Genomic DNA, 23,059 nt, shown 5'->3' with positions numbered 1-23,059 from the left:
TTTTTAAAGAAAATATTATTTTTTATTGCTGAACATTGATCCAGCTGATCCCTGGCTTTTTCAAGCCGCCTTAATGGAGCTGTAATTTTCACACAACCTGAATCTGCAGATATGAAAATTCTCAAAATTGTGACTTTAAGATACATATCACAAGCATAGTCACAATGTAGGATAAGAATACCATTCATTCAAATCCATAAATATATTGAAAATATGCCTGTCTACTCAAAAATGGGTACAATCAGTGCTGCTATGTTGCAGAAACAAGAGTAAAATCTGAAATAACTTTTTGTTTTGTTTTCTTGACTTGCATTATAAATTTAAAATTATACAGTTTTTACCTTTAGAGGCATCACATTGATTGGATTTTGGTTAATTTTGTTAATTAGTAAATTGACATTAAGCAGTAAAAATACGAAAACCAATTACACAATACCTTCAAAAGATCAGTTGGATTAGTTCGGGAAGACTTGGGATCTATTTGATTAGGATAAGAATCTGATTAAAAATGAGAAGAAAAAAGATTGTACTGGAAGAGAATAAAACTTACTTGCACACCCAATCTCTCCTGATAGATTCAAAAGCCTCACGCAAGGAGTTCCATTAACTCCTACATACATAGCCTTTTCTAAGCTCTGGAACAGATTTTTTTTTTCATTTTGACTTTTAAGTCTGAGACTTTCTGACTTTGTCACTTTGAGTCTTCTCACTTCTCACATTATATGATACATTGATACATTATCTTGATAGTTGATATATGATATGATACTTATAGCTCTTGATCTATTACTTTAACTTTTCAATGTTTCATTTTGTTGAAAGTTGAAACTTGCAGTCTTTGCTTATTTAGATATTTTGATATATGAATCTATGATATGATATTTGATAGTGATGCTTCTCATTGTTTCAATAAATTATATCTATAATGTATGAAATTGAAATTCGAACTCTTATTTGAATCATTTGATCATGATGCTATCCTATGTTCTTAATCTTATTCTATAATGATTCAATGAATGATCATTGATTCAAATTTCAATGATATTAGATAATTAGAATTAGAATCAAGAGTAATTTATAAATGTTATTATGTTGCTATGATTAAATTTCAGATATATATATATATACAGCCGTTCCCTGTTCCGGGAAAAAAAAAATCCCGGAAACCCCGTCCCGGAAACTCAGGGTAACATAGTATATGATTGAATTGAATGATACCAGATTTCTTACATGAATTAAATAAACTTACGTTATATCTCCTGCCGTTGATGGAGAACCATACTCATCAAACAAACGCATCAGATCTCCAAATTGGCCATGTAAATCCCCAAAGATCTTCACAGGTGCTTTTATTTGTAAAACACTTGGTTCTCGTGCAAAAATTCGTTCTGCACTCTCACAGAGCTCTGCAATTTCCCCACAATCTAGTATAAACTGACGACGTACTGGAGGTTTCCAGCCACGAGGCTTTAGCAAGTCTGCTAAGACCTGGAAAAAGACATTTATTTCATTATCTTCCAGGTAATAAAGAAAAAAATAGACCATTGTAATTCTATATGGTCAAATAACCATTGCAATATACAAGAGCTGCATGCATAACCACCTTTTTGGGAATACTGTAAATAGACATTTGCCTATCGAATAACTTTCTTGCAGCAACAGTACTTTCAGGAGTCCCATCGCTCACTCGCCTGCCTTCATTTTCAAACTGATCAATAGACAGTTGTCTTACAAGACCGCCTAAGGCTCCCCCAGTTTCTGCAGGTACATAAACCTGCAAATATAGACCAAAAACAGAGTTAAATACTATAATTATAACAGGCAACAAGCTTATCATTTGTATTTCTCACCTTCTATATGATTTGTAGACAGAAATAGCAAACCACTAAAATTGACATTCTAATTTATCTATCTAGATAATTTTGTTAAATGACTTGAATGTCCAATCAATCTGCAGAGTTTAGGGAGCATATACAGATATCATTAGATAATACAAAGCCAGAAAATAACACAGCCAAAACACTTCTGTAGCATACAGAAACAATTGCCAAGTGACTCTTAACAAGCATGATGTCTTTGTTTATAACAAATGTTCATACCGCTCTATGATGAAGTTTAACTGCGGAGAGTGAAAGGTCATTTGGCAAAACTGCACGAGGCCTTCCTGGTGTTTCAACTCCATTTGGCATTGCATCTGTCCCTTGATCTCGATCAGGAGATTCCGGAGCTTCTCCATTGCTCTGCCTTGCTTTTTCTAACACTCTGCTTATGGCTTCTGCTTCTGCAGCTGAGGCTTTGGCCAGAGACTCTTCACTCCTAGTCAACCCCCAGCAGAATATTTGCTAATCAGTGTAAAGTAAAAATATAGATAATCTTATAATCCTACTAAAACTTAATGAAGATCTTCTCATCTATTTCTGTCCTAAGACAATATTTAAGGAATCTACAAGCTTCCATTTTTCTCGAGAATATTGCAGAAGCAAGTTCAGATGCAACTAACCTCTGCCTTTGGACGACTTCATTTTCTGAAATTTCCATGGACATGTGGCCATTGAGAGGTGCAAAATGGTTATCCATCATAATTGTACCATCAGAGACATTATTTGGAGATGGAGATCTAGATGTTCCTGAAGAAGGATAAACACTAGATGTTTCTGAGGCTGCAAAATCATCTGCTAGAAGCAAATCATCTAGCAGGGCCCCTGCAGATAATATCATCATATTTTAGTTCGACAAGTACCACATAATTTTAGCATCTCTCTATACAAAAAAGTGAAAAATATATGTGAATCCTTGCTAAAGTCACCCAAATAACAAGCCCAGTAATGTTGTCCAAACAGATACTTAAGCAAGAAGTAAAATTGACTGCTTCATATTAGATTTAAATTTGTGAAGACATAAAGACTCCCATTTACGACAAATGTCCATTTGGTCCATTTACTACTTCCATCCAAAAAAAGGCCCAAACCTACTTAAAAGAAAGACCATAAAACAAGCTATATTTTTCGCCTTTTTCTACTCAAATCTGATCACATGAAAACTGCTAACCACAATGCAAATGTCTGAAAAAGGCCTAAAAACTAAACTTGGTATAATATAAAATCAAATATATTGACATAATCAATCAAAAGATGAGCATCAATGTCATGAACCACCTACCGAGAGAGGTTAGAAGATAGTAAAGATTAGTGCATAAGATTGGAAGATCTTTCATTCCTCCGATCATTATAAATGATGAAAAGTTCAAAGGAAATAATATATCTGTGCAAATGATAGATATATGTCTAAAACAATGCTCTACCACTTTTTGAAAATGATCATGTCCAACAGAATATATTTGAGAAAGAAAAATATAGGCTTCGTGTACTTAACACCTAAGCAAAAACCCCACCAGAATTTTATAATGAAAAAAGATGGAAGTGATTCCATTCATGCCATTTCAAAATACTTTAAAAACATAAAAAATCTACTAAAGAGTGCATAGCAATATGCAAATATTAACAAAGTTTCCAAAGAGTCTAATACAAAGAGTACAAGTTTGAACCAAATGAACAAAGACTATTCATTGTATAGTATAAAATAATTAAATTAGCCATTGTTCCACATCTTAATCTTAAGTATTGAATAAGACTCTAACTTGACTGTTTAAAATAAAAGAAAACCTGAAAAGAATGGAAAAATATGGAGCCAAGCTTCTTATAAATAGTATACTGTCTTGCCGTGACATATCATTTGCAATGGGATGGATTCTTGGCCCAACTCACACGTTATGACATGTATCCACAAGATGTTAGAAGTGTTGTCAACTATATAGTATCCCCTATCCATTTGTTGAATAGAATTGATTGCATTCAAATGATTGAGGATAAAATACCCAACTATAGTCACCACACCATTAGGATAACTCTAAATATATATAACACATAATAAAACAACTACATAGGTTACCAATAATGAAGTCAACTTTGACGATTGAAAAGCTTCCTAATTCCTCAAAGATAATTGAAAAGTTAGGAATTATTACCCCATATTGTATAGCTTATAATGCGCTAGGTGTATTTATAGTCAGATAATATATATAGGTTTAAATAATAATTCTAACCTATTGTTACTGACTTGTAAATAATTAATGGTTAATATCTAAATAGTGAATAGTTTGTTGGTTGTGACAACACTCGTGTGGGGAGATGAAGTTAAAATGATAAGCTATCGTGTGGGAATGAATCCTCGAAAATACGATAATAAACAATCCTACTTAGTTTATAAATTCTCTAGAATAACTTTAATAAAATATATCCCGACACTTCCTTTGATGGTAAAATTATAATGCAGTATAAGAACATGGCTAGAGCTTGGGAGAGCTAAAGTGTGAGCAAGTAGCTCAAAATGTTAGTGTACTTTGTTTTTTATTTCTATTGACCATAATGATCAACATAACAGAAGAGAGGCATCCCACTCTAGTTTTCTTAGCCTGGAGATCAATGTAAAGTAAAAGAGGCATGACAGCCATTTTTTACATTGAAGAAACAAAGTTCTTTGAAGGGAGTAAAGGCACCCCTATGATGTGTTCAAAACAAAAAACAAGGGTTGGAGATCACTTTATGCTTTGAGACACTCAATTCTCATAGAGAAGTTACTGAAAAACAACAGCTGGGATACACCAATTATTTCTATGCTGGGGACACCAATTATTTGTAAAACAATAAATGATAAGGTGAGTGATGTACACCTTGCAACCATTGATCCACAAAGAATGAATCTTTTTTATGACAATACTAAGGTTCTGAATATAGCAGCAGGGAAGCATGCAGGCCCGCATACATACTGGTTGGCACTTCAATCCACATAGAGGGAGCCAAATTCGCACTTGAAAGTATTCACAAAATAAGATAAGCCTTACCTGACTTCTCACTTGGGAAGATGCTTGGAAGCATGGAAGTGAGGAAGGGAATCACAACCTGAATGAGAAGAAGAATACAACAACAAAAAATGGTGTTCAAATTTTATGTTTTATTATGTAGTTTTAGCTCCATTAAAATTAGGGCAAAAGTTATTTTTAATTAATAATGCTTATAGATTGAAAATAAAAATTTAAAATTATATAGTTGGTCAACATTTGAGCTATCCAAAAGAAATTATATTGATTTCATATCTCATTATTCTTGATTTGGTTTCTACAAAAGCCTTATCAAGATGAGCAAAATAGTATCATTAAGTACACTCCAAAAGCATTTTGCTTCAGATCTTATGTATATTATATTTCATTGTTTTTGTAATTTGCATGAAAGGCATGTATTACATTCATAACCTTGAACTGGGAAGAGTTGTTTGACAAATTTGCCAATGTTAGGAGAACAACATTGTAAACTGTCCCTCAGAAGGATTTTATTCCAATCATGGTTCATGAGAATTAATTATTTTCCTACTTCAGATTCATTAAAGTTGTTATTTTGAACCAAAAGAAAAAAAGTTTGCAATGGAGTTTTGTTGTGACGTATTCACACATCGCCCCATTGCAAATGGGGACCCCTACTTTTTGCTTTCTAGGGTTTTCTTTCTTGGTCTTTTAGGGTTTTGTCTATTAGCCTTTGCATGATGAGTGCTATCAAGGGGATCGCTGGATAACAGGCTCTGCTTGAGCTAGGATGAGTCAGTGGATGCTCCAAGTTAGGGTTTCTTTCAAGGTCTTCCTTAGGCTTAGTTTTGCTGGTTGTGTCTCGTTTGAGTTCGAGGAAGTCAGTGAGTGGTTGAGAAAATTGGCAAAAGACAAGGAAGGAAATGTGTCTAGGATCATGTCCAAGGCAAAGTCAAGTTTGTTTAAAGGAGAATTTAGCTTAGAATAGGAATTTCGCTCCTGACCCTTCCAAAGGGTCCAGAGCAAATTCCTCTATAGGACAACTCTATATTGCCCAAGGACATGAAATGGCTCATTCCCAGACTTGAGTGGAGGCAAAAGCACTTGTTTAAGTGAAGAAAAGTGAAAATGAAGCCAGGACTTGAGCTCAAGGAGGAATTTCGCTCCTGACCCTTCCAAAGGGTCCAGAGCGAAATTCATGTAAAACCCTTTTTTTTACCAAATTCTTGGGCTAGATGTCAACTTGAAGAGCAAATTCATGTGATCATGATGGAAGGAGGCCTAATGAAGTTTGTCCAAGGGATGAAGAGGAGAAAATAAGTAAGAAATTAGCTCAAAAGGGGAATTTCGCTCTTGACCCTTCCAAAGGGTCCAGAGCGAAATTCACCTTTTCCTCTATTTTGCTCTTTCATATGGCCAAGTTTTGGATTTCTGAGGCGTAGTTGAGGAGACTTGGATGCATGTTTGCCTTGGAGAGGAGGTTTAAGACTACAAAATGATGGAAATTAGCCTAAAGAAGGAATTTCGCTCCTGACCCTTCCAAAGGGTCCAGAGCGAAATTCTTGAAAACACCCATTTTCTTCCTTGTTATGGCCAAGTTTTGGACTTCTAAGGCATGGTTGCAGTGACCTTGAGGTGTTCTAGCCTTTGAAAGAATTTTGAGGCGATGAAATGGTGAAAATCAACCTAGAATGGAAATTTCGCTCCTGACCCTTCCAAAGGGTCCAAAGCGAAATCTTCCTTCTGACCTTCTATCTTGCCTAAAATGATGAATAGAGTTTGAAAGGACCTTGAGATTGATCAAGTTTGAGAGAGAATTGGATAAATCAAGATTTTCGCTCCTGACCCTTCCAGAGGGTCTAGAGCGAAAATTCTCATAACCCTCATTTCCTTCCTAATTTTGGCTAAGTGTTGGTCTCTAAGGCATGTTGGAAGGTGGATTGATGTGTTCTTGTCTTGAGAAGTGAATGAAAGCATTGAAAAGTAAGGATTTTTGTCCAAGAATGGAAATTTCGCTCTTGACCCTTCCAAAGGGTCCAGAGCGAAATTTCCCATAAACCTCATTTCCTTCCTTGTTTGGACCAACATTCTAGTTTTGAAGTGATGGGATGTAAGAATGTGAAGAATTTTGTCCTAGATTGTGAATTTCGCTCCTGACCCTTCCAAAGGGTCCAGAGCGAAATTCTTCAAAGCACCTATTTTCTCCTTGGATGAGGTCAAAACTTTGGTTCCTATGGCGTATATGGAAGTGGAGTGATGTATTTTTGCTTGGCAATGTAGATTGGAGTTCAAGAAATGAAATATCAAGCCTAGAGTGTGAATTTCGCTCCTGACCCTTCCAAAGGGTCCAAAGCGAAATTCTCCAAAACCACTTTTTTCCCCCAAATTTATGCCAAGTCTAGGGTGGTTCAAGGTAAATTAGGATTGGGAGTGTCCTTAGGTGTGACCTTGACTTGCTAGTGATTATCAAAATGATGGAAATTAACCCAAACCAAGAATTTTGCTCCTGACCCTTCCAGAGGGTCCAGAGCGAAATTCCTAGGGTCACCTATTTTCCTTGCAAAACAAGTTAAGTTTTAGGTTTTTATGGCCTAGATAGGAGTGAGGCGATGTATCCTTGGTCTTGGGGGTGGATTAGAGTTGAGAGAATGAGAAAATAAGCTCAAATCATGAATTTCGCTCCTGACCCTTCCAAAGGGTCCAGAGCGAAATTCTAAAATCCACCTATTCCTTTCATATTTGTGCCAAGCCAGGCCTAGACAAAGATGGTAGAAGCCCTTGAGATTGCCCTTGAATGGATTGTTGTCTCCAAAAATGATGATTTTGGGCTAGAGGAAGAAATTCGCTCCTAACCCTTCCAAAGGGTGCAGAGCGAAATTCTTCAAACCACCCTTTTTCCTCCTTGAGTGAAGCTAAAACTTTAATGCCTATGGCATGGTTGAAGGTGGAGTGAGGTATTCTTGCCTTGTAAAGTGGATTGAGGTAAAGGAAGTGAAAGATCAAGCCTAAAACTTGAATTTCGCTCCTGACCCTTCCAAAGGGTCCAGAGCGAAATTCACAAAATCTCTTTTTTCCTTCAAAATTGTGTTAGGTCAAATCATTGGTGAGGGTGACTGGGCTTAAAAGATTGCCTCAAGCATGCCTTAGAGGGGTTTGTGAGTGAAAGAAGTGAGTGTTTTGTCCAAGATCAAGAAATTCGCTCCTGACCCTTCCAAAGGGTCCAGGGCAAAATCCTCAATTTCACCTAATTTGCTCATGATGAAGGTCATGTTGTGGATTCCTAGGCTTTAGAGGAGAGAAGACTAGTATATGCTTGCCTTGGAAGGCATTTTGGAGTAGAGACATGATAGATTTTGTCCTAAAATGCAAATTTCACTCCTGACCCTTCCAAAGGGTCCAGAGCGAAATTCTTAAAACCTCTATTTTGCCCCAAATTTACATCAAGCTTGGTGTTGGTTGAGAATGAGGGCATCTTTGGACATGTATCTAAGCAAGTATGGTGAGAAGAATTTGAACCAGGAATGCAAAATTCGCTCCTGACCCTTCCAAAGGGTCCTGGGCGAAATTCTTATAGGACTTGTCCCTAGGAAGGATTTTGAGCGAACTTTATTTTAAAGTCTTCTTGTTGATGATTTAAGGTGGAAAATGCTTTGTTGAAATGAACATGTCATATTTACTTAATCGCCTTTTGGTTTATTTTGCAGATGGAGAAAACCAGGCCAAGGCAAGGACGACCTCTTCCAGTCCAGCATCATCAAGGACGACCGCCTCCAGTCCAACATCATCAAGGACGACCAATTCCAGTCCAGCATCATCAAGGACGACCACTTCCAGTCCATCATCGTCAAGGACGTTCCACAGGCAAAAGGGAAGACTCAAGGTGTTCAAGGAATTGACAGCTACCTCCATAACCTTCACTTCACCACACTAAGGAACCACAAGATGACAATGAAAGGCGTTGCCAGTATTTCAAGGAAAGGTACACCACCCATCAATCGCGTCAAAGACAGAGGAGAATCAAATAAGGTCGGTGCAAGGGTCCATTGAAGATATTCTCAGAGGAGTTAATCAAAGTTAGTTTCTCAAGCTCATCAAATTAAACATCAACCAAGTTACAAGTGTCAGACAAGGTGGCATCCCAATCATCATTCCTCCAGTCGGATTGGTCCACCTCAGCGTGTCCAGATTCAATGTACCTGACTCATCGGGGACAGCACGAACTTCAAGGCACCTACCTTTGCTTCCTATTGGTCCTCACTCCTGGAATGTAATTTTCTAATTGGCTAAGGATGTTTGTTGTAACAAACCCTAATTAGGGTTTCTATCTTGTAATCCTAGCCATTGATTCTAAATCAATCAAAGTCGTCTTTTTGTAAAGGGTTTCTCTATATAAGCCATGGCTCCTCATTTGTAAAGGTTAATAGTTGGTTAATAGAGAATAGATAGTAGTGAATAGTCAGAGAGTAGGAAATACTTAGAGTAGAATAGAAAGAGAAGGCAAAGATTGTTGCCAAGATGTTGTTGTAAAGGATTTGTAAACTTCATTGAAGAAATGGTGAATTCTATGGGTCGATTCAACAATTTGCATGGTCTCTATACTTCTCAAATTTGATTTCATGTTATTAGATGAGTGGAAGAAATGTGTATGATCGATGGTGAAATTTGTATATCCATACCACTAGCAGTTTGTTGATTGCAGACTTGCCTTGTGTAGTCAACTGGAATCATTCAACTTAAGCTTAACTTCAATTGTCGCTTCTTCGTTGATATGCATCAACCTAATGGTGTCCATGCCTGTAGCGGTGATATGAACATCATAAAGCTTTCCTCAAAAGATCGCACTAACCTTGTGGAGATGGTACTAGGATGTCAAAGTAAGACTTAGTTAGAATTTCATCAAAGGTCGTTCATTGCTCTTACATTCTTAGTATTAGAAATAGATCTCGTTTCAACCTTTCTCCTTTTTCCTTTTTTTTAAAATCTAGGACCAGTAAAATCTCACGTTCCAGCAATATCCAAAGCAAATCAAACGCTCAGGCAGTCAAATGTAAGTCCCCTTGTGATTCTAGCAAAATCACAGCATACCACGAAGAGCTTATCCACACGTAGAGACCCTACATACAAGAACCTTGGAGTTGCCTCGATTGATCCTTCGGCGAGATCTTCAACAGTCGGGAAACTTTGTTCAAGAGAGGATAAGGTACCTTTAGGTATTTTATTCTGTGTTTGGTCGTGTACAAAAGACACATCAACAAGTTTATAATATATGATTCCCAACACCTGTATAAGAATGTTTTGATAAAGATAAGGAAGCATAATCTCAAGGTGGACACAAGTTCCAGAAAACTATGCCTAATACCTTTGGAGACAATGTCACGATTGTCAAAGATCCATAATGCATCCTATGGTTCATGCAATCATCTTGATCAACATGGAAAAGTGAGATGAGGACCACAAGAGGTTGGAGAAAAATAGGTGGATCTAGAAGGATTTCCAAACTTCAAGTTCATAAGAAAGATTAAGATTGGTGTTAGTGAATTAGTAATGGAATATTTATGGTAGTTATCAGTCAAGAAAAAGAAACAAACAATGTGACCTACAATTAGTAAGAAAACATTAAGCTTTTTTCATATACAATGTAAAGAATATCATTACAAAATGTTTGGAAACAATTCTAAACGGGAACGACTATATACCTCCACGCAAGCCACCATAAATAAATATTAGTTCACCTACAGCTGCAGCAGCATGACGGCAGCGCCTTGTAAGTTCTGCTTCCCCACCAGCAACATCTGCACTGTATCTTCCTGTCCGAGCAGTTGTCACCACTGATTTCCTATCACACCAAACTCCAGCTGCAGTATCCAAGACTAACAAAAAGCAACACAAACAGCATTAATTAGTATTACAAAAGTTGAGCAGTGTCAAAAGTTTATCAAAATACTGGACAAAAGCTATAAATATTTGTAACTAGAAGCAGAATCTAATAATACCTGCAACACTAGAAGCATCTTCTACCATACGACCACCTCCAAGAGCTCCACCAGAAACATGCAGCCTTGCATTGACAAAAACCTGAGAACAACACAAACAAGGTAGAGAAAAACAAATAATAAGATACAAGAATGCAATTGTTTATGCAAGATATGAATGCCATTGAACACCAACTTACTGCAGCATGTTGATATCTAGGAGATGGAGATTCACCAAGTGCAATTGCCCATTCCCAACGCCCATCTCTGTGCTTTGCCAGACCATAAGCACCAGCCAAAGGCTAGTAGCACAGGTAAACAACAAGAGATGAGTGAATAGAAGACATGTTCTAGACCACAGCAGTACCACATGAACAAAATGTCATCAAGGTCTTAACAGTAATATTAAGCTAATATATATCTCGAAATTCAGCATACTGTTTAATGCACAAAGGTCCTATACCTAGCTTTCAGAGGTATGTCTTCCATTATAGACCAAATTCAGAAATAAAATTCTTATATGTATTTTCATACTAGCAGGCTTTCAGATAGACAGTGTGATGCTGATTCCCTTTGATTTTGTTGAGTATTGAATAGACCAGACTTGCTTATAAATTGAAAAAAGATGTGACATTTACCGTCAATGGAGAAATCTGTCATACTTTTCATTTCAAGTAGAGGATCAGCCCCTTTGGTAAGGAAATTTATCTTGACATAAACAAAGGCAGAAAGAAATAATAAACTTACCTCTAGCTCAATTTCATTCCGTAAACATTGAGCTCCATGTTACCTCTATTACTGCCCTTATGGAAGTACAAGCATGCATGTGGGAACCTATTCACTACTGCAACTGAGGTTCATCCAAGGATGGTGCATGGGCCTAACTAGAAAACTCTTTCTGAGTGGATATACAAAAGGTGCCTCAAGATACAAAAAACTATTTATAATAATCTGTGATTTTTTTCTTGCTACCCATGGTCAACATATTTTGATCTACACATTGTCTATGTCATCCAACCATCATCTCCGCACTTATAGAACCATTGCTTCTCCAACTCCAATGCATAGGTGTCAAGTTGTGTTTTAATCAATTTAATTTATTATAGCTTGTAACGATATTAGAAATTAAAGTCAGGTTGATAAGCATTGAGTAGAACCATTTAAATTAGTTTTTAAAGTCTGCATTTGTAGATTGTGTCTAATGATAGCTTTTAGATTGAACTTTTACTTTTTAACAGTTTCATAGTGGTAGGTTGTAATTATAATTTATTGTCTAGTTATTGTTGGTTTAGCGTTTCAAAATGTCTTATTAGTTCTTATAAAGATATTTTGTCTAGAAGTCCGATAAAATTATAAAAAAATTGTATGTTGTCAAAGCAAGTCAAAGTCTTGTATTATTTTGTTTAGACTTGGGCACATTTTTCCTTCTTCAATGCATCAGTTGTTAATTGTCATGTCATCATGTGATGTCCCCTACTAAGTTTAGGCCTGTTATAACAGTAATTAATTTATTTCACTATACTTATGACTTAAACTAAATTGATTCCTTAACATAAATCAAATCTGTGATATTCCATAGTTTTATATAATTTATCAATTATTCATGAATAAATTGTCAATTTACCATACTAGGCAACTAATTCTATTATTAGATAATTAATTGTATCATCCATAATTCTTAATGCAAAGTTCAATCCTTGTTACTACTCCAGTTTTAAGGAAGGAGGAGATGACTATGTTGCCAAGCGCTTAGATACCAAACTCAATAGGCTCCCTCAAAGTTCACAGAGCCAAGCCCTTACCCTGTCTTGGGACTATGCCCTCAAAGTTTACGGGACACTGATCCCTACCCTATCTTGGGAATCATCCATTTGGCTGGATTTAGACTGCCCCTCTTGGAAACAACTCTATCCCATCTTCTTAAATACTGACAGTAATAACATGATTCAGACTATAAGTATAGTAACTTCTCATGTATTATGAATATATATGAAATTAAGTATGACTGTCATACATATTGCAGTCTATATTAATATTACTACTAAATTCTGCATAACAACATTATCAGGTTTCATATATTAAGCATACATATTCAGCACATCCCCATGCATATACCACCAAGAACAAAGATGCTACTGCCTGTAACTTAATAACAGTTCTGATCTGATCCAATCCATGGTGATGTTGCTGGATGCTTTGATTTCTTTCCTTTATATCTCTCAATGTGCAGAAGAGGTCACACCTCTTCATCATACATGCCCTTTGGCAAGAGATGCCCCCTTTCACCATTAGCACTTTTTGAAAGAGTGCAACTCTTCATTATTTCTGCTCTTTGAAAGGGACGTAACCTTTCATAATCAGATCTGCATTTCTAATTTAAATCAGATGTGCACTTCTGATTTCCAAATTATCCCCCTCTCAAATGAGATTCTCTTCTCCCATTTATATCTAATTATTGAGGGAGTCACAACTTTTCCTTCCATATCTTTTGACCTTTTTTTTTTAAATGCTTGGTAAACTTTTTAACGTGACCAGCGACGCTGGCATGACACGCCCTCCGGCTCCATGTGAAACGCTTTTGACCCGGAGCTATGAACCGGTGAGGCCACAACCGGGGGACCTCATCCCCACACTTCACTTGTTCAAACCTGCGAGCACAACGGCCTAGCGAAGACACAAGGCCTGCGAGCACAATGGCCCAACAAGGGTTTGAACCTTGGTGGCCGCTTCACCAACAAAGTGTTTTAACCGCAACATTACATGTCTGAAGACATGTTTTTTGACCATTTATTAACTTATTTAAATTTAAATTTTTTATATTTAATTATATTCTTTTATACTTTAATTTAATTTTTAATATTTAAATTTTATTATTATTATTTATTATTAAATTTTATTTCAAAGTGGGGACATTACACATCAAAAGTATATCTATTGAAATCCAAAAGTATTGAAAAATAATGAAAAATAAAAATTGCCTCTATTGTAACTGGATGCACTATCACGTGTACGCAATGTCCATCTTGAGGGGAGGCATTCCAAAACCAAGCCTCCAAAGTTAAATTTGCTAAGTAGCAAACCTACCAAAGGATAGAGGCACAGTAGCTTGGAAGATGAGCAACATTTTTTTGTGAGTCACTAGTGATGAGACCACAAAAATGTATTAGTGGCAAAACTATTTATGCCAAAATAAATAAAGCTAAGTTTGGTTCCTAGGTGCCAACAATAACCATCTCATATTTTTGTGATCAAAGTGACAACGATCTATAACAATGGCTACATACACCACAAAGTGGACATCGTCCTCAATTTTTATGTAGTGAGTGGATGTGTTTATCCCTAAGTTACCGGTTCGGGTTCGAAAGCGGATTTGAGGACGCAAACCCGGTTGTTGGGTTCGGGCAAATTTTTGTTCAATCCTTGTAATTTGATATCTTTGTCCCCAAACAAATTTGTTAGTCCACCTATCCCCATTTGCCAAATGTTGTAATAAGGGGGGTTGATAGGAATATTACTTCATTCTATTGTCTCTAAGTTTGTTTGTCTTAAGGAAGCGTACAATAATCATTTGTTAGTTTGTTATTACCCGTGAGTATTTGTTATGGTTCTATCCCGTGAGTATCTATGAAAAGGAATGGTTATAGGCACTCTCCAATAATATAGGAGATGTAAGTTCTATACATTTGCATTATGTTTCGTTGAACAAAATATAGAAGCACAGTATTATTGTAGCATTCCTATTGCATCATTTTTACAGTTTTGAATTGCACTATAGTGAGGCTGTGCATCTACCAGCAGCTACAGCTTCAACTTCGGTTGATCTAACCCATGAAAGAAATATTTCAAAAGATGTGCCTGAATTAACAACAGGCAGGGAATCAATGCAATCGGCACCAGAATCCGGTGCAGAGAGAGTTGACTCTGGTTTGAATTGTATGATGCTAATGTGCAAGTAACTGCAACTAAAAGTTTGATTTCATCAGAGGTGCTGCATGAAACAAACATTTCAGATGATGCGCTTGAAGCATCAACAGACAATCCATAAATACAAAAGGTATCTGGGGTCAGAAATCCACATCCACCCCTCAAAACACTGAGTCATCTTCACTTCTAGGGCAAAAAGAGCTAGAAGTAGTAGGGTTATTGCAATAAGTTCCAGTGACCTAGGGAATTGATTGAGTTGATTCAGTGAATGGTGATAAGAATCCTAAGGCAAAAGACAAAAATCTCGGACATTACCTGCCAAAGAATCCCACAAAAATCAATAAGGTGAATCTGTAAGATTCTACAGACAAGAAGAAGAAAATAAATGCAAAGGAACAGGACTACAATCCAATAGAAGAGGAAAAAAGCACCACAGACAATTAAGCTGCACAGGAAGAAGAGACATTCGATGAAAAGAAAGAAAGTGGAAGGATCCAAGCTTCCAACAAATCAAATTCTAAGAAGCCCTAAGGCCAAGAAGTTGAACCATGGAATTCAGACAAGAAAAAAGAAGAGAAAGAACCTTCTGGATCTATCGAGAAGACGAGGCTAGACAAATATAGGTGGTATTGCATTAGCAAGTGGCAGATGATTTTGTCCAGACAAATCAGAAGGGAGAAGACGATTAAGAAATGTGTTCCTGATATTGCAGCCATTGCCAAAGAGCAAAAGGATGAAAGACTTCAAAGTCAAACCACAAGTTTTTCTCAAAAAAGACAAGTGCCATATTGGGATAGAGGCAATGTAGAAAATGGATCTCTGTATTGAAAGTGATTCTTTGAGATATTCTGTCCACTCAATAACCCAAGAACCCCACAGCTATTTTCAATGTAAATCTTGAAATTAAACTAAAGAATGAGATATAATTATTACTTATGCAAGAGACTTGTCAACCCACATCAGACCCTTGAAGGACTATAACAAGGAAACGTACAAGTCAGTCAATAAAGTTCTCCATTTGACATGGAATTTTAAGGGAAATGATACAATCTAGAACATGCACTTGGTCTCAATGAAAACCATCAGAGAAATTACAGGGAGCTCAAACTGCCTCAAAGGCATCAAAGATGACATTGATGCAATGTGGTACTCATATCCACTTCAAAATACCACCTTTGAGATGCTATCTGTTGCCCAAGTCCAGTGAAGATGCTTGAGGTTCCAATAATAATTTACTCAAGACCCTCTGAACAGGGGTAACACTTTCCTTTCCATCTGTATGCTGTCTATGCGGGAATCAATTCTACAAACATTATAGGGTTGAGTCATGGAACACATCATGCAGGAGGTAATTAATAAAATTCATTCCATTACAGAAATTATTTTACTATTTTTATGGACTAAGGAAGGCACCGCAACATTCCTCTACGAGTTAAGGAATGCCTGGACATCACCCATAATGTTGAATGTGGGTAAATCAATCCTTAAATATCCTGAACAATAAATAGCATCCTCAACTATTCCCTTATATTTTGGGCAAGACTAAAGATGTTTGAGATGCATCGCCCCATCTCCAAAGCATGAGAGACATGTTTGAGACCACAAGAGACAGATCCCCTATGAAACATTGAGCTTTAGTAATATGCTGTCAAGATAAAGCATGCCAGGGCATTTTAATTGCTTGAGTGAAGGATTGCACAACTTGTTCGAACGACTGGTGAGGGTAGGCTGCTCTTCCTACCAAATTCACCATGAAATACCACATGCAAACAATGCACCTTCAAACCCTAGAAATCAGATCCACAAACCCCTTCCTATTGTCAGCATCTTACTTCTTTTTGTTCTATAACAATCTACATTCCATATGAAATATTGTTTGACATCCGATCAATGTATGATTATGATAGTGTCAGATGTTAAAATGCATGTAAACATTGAGATTCTCAAAACACTCTAAAACTAAGTCACAGAATACGGCAATTTTCATGGATGAGGTTCGAATTTAATCGAATTTCAAACTTTAATAAAAAAAATCGTTCAAATTCGACCATAAAAAAATTCTGCTAAAAAGTGGGCAGACGGCAGAATAACTTTTACAAAAACTACAAATGTGAAATAAAGTAATCCAATACAATGACACTTTTGTATATAAAAGAAATGGCAAGTTCCTAGAATAAGAGGGTGGTTTCCTGCACACTAAGATTCAATTCAACATGGTCCCCAGCTGTGGCTATATAAAGGCTAGATAGAAAATGATAACTTGCAAACCCATATTGAACTATCACCTAGTAAAAATTTCTTAGAGAAATGCAGGTGTCAAGTGCACTTCCTTCTGCAGGTTCAAAAGGGATTCCGCTGTACATTGTATTAGGCATATCTTATATGATCACTAGCATAACTGAAATTCCTATGTTTATTATGGTTTATATTTTATAAATGTGCCATCTTTTTATAATGACTTCAAATCTATTTAGAAATGTTAAGCTATTTTGATAATTTATTAGAAGTAAACATATATTTAAAAATAAACAAAATATATTAGGTGAATTTTATCCGAATTTTTTTTTTCGGATTTTTCCCTTGTCGAATTTCATCTGAATTTCATAGCTGTCGAATTCGAACCTTGTGACTTAGCTCTTAAATGACAGTTGCTCACATGATACAAAAAGAATTTGACATTTCAAGACTATGGCACCAATCTTTAAAAACTAAATACTAATGATCAACATGTCAAGGATTTCACAACAAATCAGATTCAAGAGTTAACATGACTTCCATAAAACATAGATGCAACAATTTTTGTTATTAAAGAACACCTTGAGCAGCATAGGTACTTCCCAGTTAATTACAACACATTAGAACTAGTTGTAACATCTGAAATTCCGAATAGACCAGTTATCCTTGCGAATATGGATTAAATTTGTTGATTGAAGATTTTCACAAGAAAATCATCGAAGGCAACTAGAAAGATACTTGCATCCAAGATCTTGCTGCTCCTCACAACTAAATCTCTTGGTGAAATGTTATTCCTGCACGTTGGACGAAAACTATTCTTGTTTCAAGCTTTAAGCTAGATACAACCTATGCTTTCGCTTAGCATGTTGCATTTTGCACATGATTGCATCACCTCTCATAATTAGTTCAGAGACTACCTATATAATTCATAAATTTAGTACAAGTGGAAGGCAGGGTTATTTACTTTCTAATTTTCTTCATATGCATAGTCTCATGAGTTAATGAAATTCAGTCACACAAGAATAGCATACAAACAGCAAGAGGCAGAGTTAAAATTTTACTCATGTCATCTTGTGCTCTTTCTGCTTTCATAATCAAGAACAGTTCTTCCAAAAGTAGGAAAGAAAATATGTATTTCTATAAGCCATACCTCAAGCGTCAAAGAAAGCAATAATAAAGCTAATATCAAAAAATTCTCAAAAAACCTGCATTGCTACTAGTTTCCATGGTTTGCATGGAATAAACATTTATTTGTCATGCACATTTCTGAAGTTATGTTAAATACATACCACATTGCTTGCATCCCTCCCTCCACAAAGTAAGAGCAAACCATCCGAACGTGCACTAGCAGTTGCATACCTGATCAACCATCATTATTATTACCTTAAAACTAGGCAAACACATAATAGAATGTCAAAAAATATATCGGTGAGAATTGTTACACATCTCTGAATCTGGTGAAATTTGGAAATACAAAAAAAACTTTGTTTACAAATCCTTGTAAAATTCTTCATTATATAACCAAAAAGGAAAGAATTCACCATCGATAAAGATTCAAGCAAAATCCTATCTAACATAGAGTTTGGAATAAATTTTGATATCCAATTGTCAGAAATTTAGAGACAAATGAAAGATCACATAGCAAAACAGGAGCAAACTAAACAACAAGCACAACAAAACCAGTGCTGAACTACATCATCTGTAACTGGCAGAAAAAACAAAAAACAAAAAAGTCACAAAGAAAGTAACAAATTCTTGCGTGTAATTCATACTTCATACAAACTAAGCCAAACATTTTCAAGAAACTAAGAATCATAGCTCCCAAGCAAGATAAAACATTGTTCAGTGGTAATCATTGAAGAAAAAGTTTATACATTAACTAAGAAAAAACCAGCATATACCTCTATCTAAAATATGGCTGTTTATAGACAATAACAAACATATGAAGCAGGACATGTAATGTGACATGTTCCTATAAAATATGTTAACTAATCAATGTGTTATACAGGAGTGCATAACATAAACATTAAATAAAATACTAGAACATTTCCAGGACATACGACTGCCATAGGTACATCCAAATTGCAATTCTGTAACCTATAACACAAAAAGTGCAAAGGAACTTTCAATGTCCATCCTCTAGTCTAGTTTAGGAGGCTCCAAAATGTATTAATAGCAATAAACACAAGTGAATGGGATTGCAAGAAAGTTTCTTACAGAGCACAATCATCATTAATTAGTTACATTTAGTAAAAGCGTGCTACTTATATGATACAATATTGATATTAAAAGAATACACCCAACTAGGCATAGTTGATCAATGATATTATTAAAAGCATTCAAAACATACATGCAAGGAGGTGGTCCATTCCCTTCTGGCTCCAATTTTTGCCACTCATAAGGCCTCTTGGCTGATGTATCTAGAACCCAAACGTCGACCAAAGGTCGCTTACCTAAAATAAAAGAATGTCAATTTTCTAACTTAGAAGGCGGCTATGAGGAAAAGGTAAATCAGAAAGCGCTGCTGTCTACAACATAAAATAAGTGCATCGTTAAAAATAACAAGGACCAAAAAACACGTGTGAAAAACCATACCATCATTTCCACCAATAGATAACAAAAACCTTTGTCCCACAAAAGCCATGACATGACCATAACGAGGTCCAGGACCAGGTCCTTGCACAACCACCCTGACAAAGAAATTAAGCATTAATACTGTACAGTATGTGATTCATCATATATGTTCTCAGTTATACTTTTCACTTACCTGTGCCAACGTGGCCTTTGTTGAGTAAGATCAAGAACATGCAGATCTTCTGATGAAAGTCCCAGTGGACCAATTCCACCCTGTGTGTCATCATCAAAAACAGAAGGTGCAAATAATGTCCATTACCCTCAATACTCGTGAATTTCTATAAACAAAAAAAAATAGTAATATAATTCTTCCATTGATAAGCATGATTCAGTAAATAAAGTCTGAATAAGAGACCTGAATCACAACCATTGCACCCACAGCAGTTGCAACATGTGCAGCACGAGGTGATGGTGGTTCACCTAATGGATGAAGCCTGCAATCAAAATAGTAAGAATGAAGACACTGAACATTAATATCACTTCAGAGACTAAAACAGATTAACTCGTGTCCTAAGGAGGTGTTCCAACCCTCTTATTTGGAATTTAAAATCCATAGACATGAACCAGCATACTTCTGGATTTCAGGAATACTCACCTGTGTTTCTGTACTTTATTGGCTCAGTTTCAATTTTAAAATTTGCTAATCTATGGAGGAGATTGTTTTAAAAAAAATCTCTTTACAATAATTGATGTTAAAAAATTCAATAACAAACTCGGTGTATTCCAATTGATTGCAGAACTTGTATCCTAGAACACATTCAACTGTGGGACAAGAGTCAACAAATTAATCTAGTATTTTATAATGACTCTTGTATCCATTCAAAAAAATCCAGTGTATCGAATCATTTCTTGTTCATGAGTCAAATTCGAAGTATAAAACTTGACATTTCTTGTTTGTAATCTGTTTCTGAATCCTTGTTGCTCATGGGTGTCAATTTTGTCATCAATAGTTTTCACTTTTCAGCAACACCTATGTAGGGCTTAAGAAGAAAGATTTCCAAACACACTGGATGAGGTGAACACGTTAATTGGCATACAAGGAACAGTAGTAGAATGAAGACGCAAACCAATGAACATTGCAGCCTCAAAGAGTAGTCTCAACAAAGGAAAAAGTAGTTCAAGGATATTTTAGGCCAGAAAGAATCAGATAGGCAGTCCAGAAGAGTAAGAGAAAATCTATTAGAAGGTTAGAATCACTAAAAAAAGCCTCCCAGAAGCTTGGATGCTCCCTTAATGGATCTATTGTGATGTTCCAAGTCAAAAATACACTAAGGCATAAAGTGCTTGCACTTTTGAATGTCAACAAAAAATAGATCAGTTAAGTGACCCAGCAGAAAATGTCACTGAAGAATTATAACAAAAGTGCCCCTTTACACTTAAGTGACTAAACTCAAAATCAAATTAGAACCAGAAAATGACAAAGTAACAAATAAGTATCCAGGGGTGCCCACGGACAGCTGTTTGTCACCTTGTCAAAATCAAAGAATAACACAGTGTACATGGATGCTTGAGTACACTAACCTGAAGGTGCGATTGTCACTTTATCAAGCTCAAAGCATAACAGAAGTGCAATGAGAGATTGAATGTCAAAAAGTGAGATTAAAAAACAAGTGATGACCAGAAAGCACACCTTCATATGCTAGAATCAGGATTTCACTCTCATAACACCAAGGGAGACCATCTTGTTGGTTGTTGAGAACAAATCCCTTAAGCTCTATAACTATTATGCAAGGATCAACACTTGTCTTCATCATAAACAAGATCTAGGTACAGAGCATCAAATTTCACAAGTTTCTAGGGAAGGAACTAGACTAAGGCACCAAGATTGACCATCAATGATTTCAAGGCTTCTTTAGAGGGGATCCATCATGTTCAAAATAGATAAGTTCACTAGAATCATTAGCAAGAGCCAAGTGTCAAATTGATTAGTTTTAGCCTAAGCTATATATAGCCTGTGCTATTTTTAGCCATCGGTATTTTTTAAAAGATAATCATGTTCTAGGAAATCTATTTAAAAGAACTATTTACAGTCCATACTATTTTTAGTTGTTATTTTGGAATAACTATCTTAGAATGATTTTTGAAACAATCTATTTATAGATCGACTTTGTTTAGTTGATAGTTATTAGTGTTTTAACTTGTACCTTTCAGTGCAACACAAAAAAAAAGAGTGCAGTAGAACTGCTCTTTGGATTAGAAGGAAGAGCTCTTGTAAAATAAAAGTTATCCTATTATGAACAATATATGCATGCTTTATAAGGTGGTTCATGTTCAAACTGAATAAAATTAAAGATGTCTTTTTGGAATCACCTAGAAAGAAAGGCTAAGATGCTCATCAACTCAAGGCAAATGATTTTGTGTACAATCTATCTACTGTAGAGAATAATATAACACATCTAAAGGATGCTTATGATTCTCAATTAAATGCACAGAACAAATAAAAACAAACATTACGCATGGAAGCATTACACAAAGTTGAGAAGACTTTTGTTCAATGATAATTATAATAAAAAGCATACAAGAATTATCAAATTGTACTCAACACAAAACAATTGAACATTGAAACTAAGAACTCAGTGAGCGACATTTCCAGCGATATGCAAACTTAAAAATCACTATTATCCATCTAATACAAAATAGCAATTATTTATAATGTTTACAAACCAATTGCATGAGAAAATAATAAAAGCTATGTTAGAAATTCGGATCTCAGATTAGTAGTCATTACAAATAAATATAAAATAAAAAGACAGAGAATTTGAAGATACACACAATTAAACACGTTACACAATATATATATGGGGAAAACCCTTATGGATAAAAAACCCAATAAAGCATCATTCCATCATAAAACACTTACAAAATGGTCTATTAAAACATAGACTGAACTTGGAGAAACATTTCTCCTTACTTCCAAATAGCCAATAATACTTCTTGTCCATAGTGATAGAATTCACTATTAATCTCTAAATTCCATGCCTCTCAATGAGAAATAAATTCTTTCTATATAGGAGAAAGGGTACAAAACATTAAAAGAGGTATTAATCATACCTATTCAAAACTAACAAATATAAATAATTAATAATCTAATAGTATATTAGATTACTAATTATTTATACGGTATATGCTTTATTAAGCATATAATATGCAGAAGGTTTTATAACCTTATATTAGAACAAATATATAAATGTTATAAGGATATGACCCCTATTAACATTAATTTCTAACACTACTCCTTAATGCTTTGATGAAAATCACTGCAAGTTTTTGGAAAACTTAGCAATAAGCTTTTGGGCAAATAACTCGCTGCCAATTCTAGCCACAAGTACTCGCAGTCTTTTTCATTATGCCTTGATGTTAATAGGTGGCATGATTTGTCAATTTTTATAAAAAAAGAATGAAGAAAATGTCAAGTCCTCTTTTCTACATAATTTAATTT

The 23,059-nt window shown here is 35.5% G+C and overlaps 1 protein-coding gene across 1 annotated transcript in view; it reads right to left on the bottom strand.

The window, feature by feature from the left end:
• Positions 1-23,059, bottom strand: part of LOC131057444 (serine/threonine-protein phosphatase BSL3) — a 74,202-nt gene that overhangs the window by 4,410 nt on the left and 46,733 nt on the right. Inside the window, exons 3-14 of the mRNA XM_057991631.2 lie at positions 19,976-20,054; positions 19,754-19,833; positions 19,582-19,676; positions 19,337-19,439; positions 18,276-18,345; positions 11,028-11,129; positions 10,849-10,930; positions 10,552-10,725; positions 2,501-2,702; positions 2,100-2,316; positions 1,604-1,774; positions 1,250-1,488 (exon numbers count right to left, since the gene is read on the bottom strand). Coding sequence (XP_057847614.1) covers positions 1,250-1,488; positions 1,604-1,774; positions 2,100-2,316; positions 2,501-2,702; positions 10,552-10,725; positions 10,849-10,930; positions 11,028-11,129; positions 18,276-18,345; positions 19,337-19,439; positions 19,582-19,676; positions 19,754-19,833; positions 19,976-20,054 — 1,614 coding nt within the window. The remainder of the gene's footprint in view (positions 1-1,249; positions 1,489-1,603; positions 1,775-2,099; positions 2,317-2,500; positions 2,703-10,551; positions 10,726-10,848; positions 10,931-11,027; positions 11,130-18,275; positions 18,346-19,336; positions 19,440-19,581; positions 19,677-19,753; positions 19,834-19,975; positions 20,055-23,059) is intronic.

Source organism: Cryptomeria japonica, chromosome 5 (genome assembly GCF_030272615.1).
Source record: "Cryptomeria japonica chromosome 5, Sugi_1.0, whole genome shotgun sequence".
Taxonomy (NCBI): Eukaryota; Viridiplantae; Streptophyta; class Pinopsida; order Cupressales; family Cupressaceae; genus Cryptomeria; species Cryptomeria japonica.
This window is presented reverse-complemented; position numbering and strand designations above follow the sequence as displayed.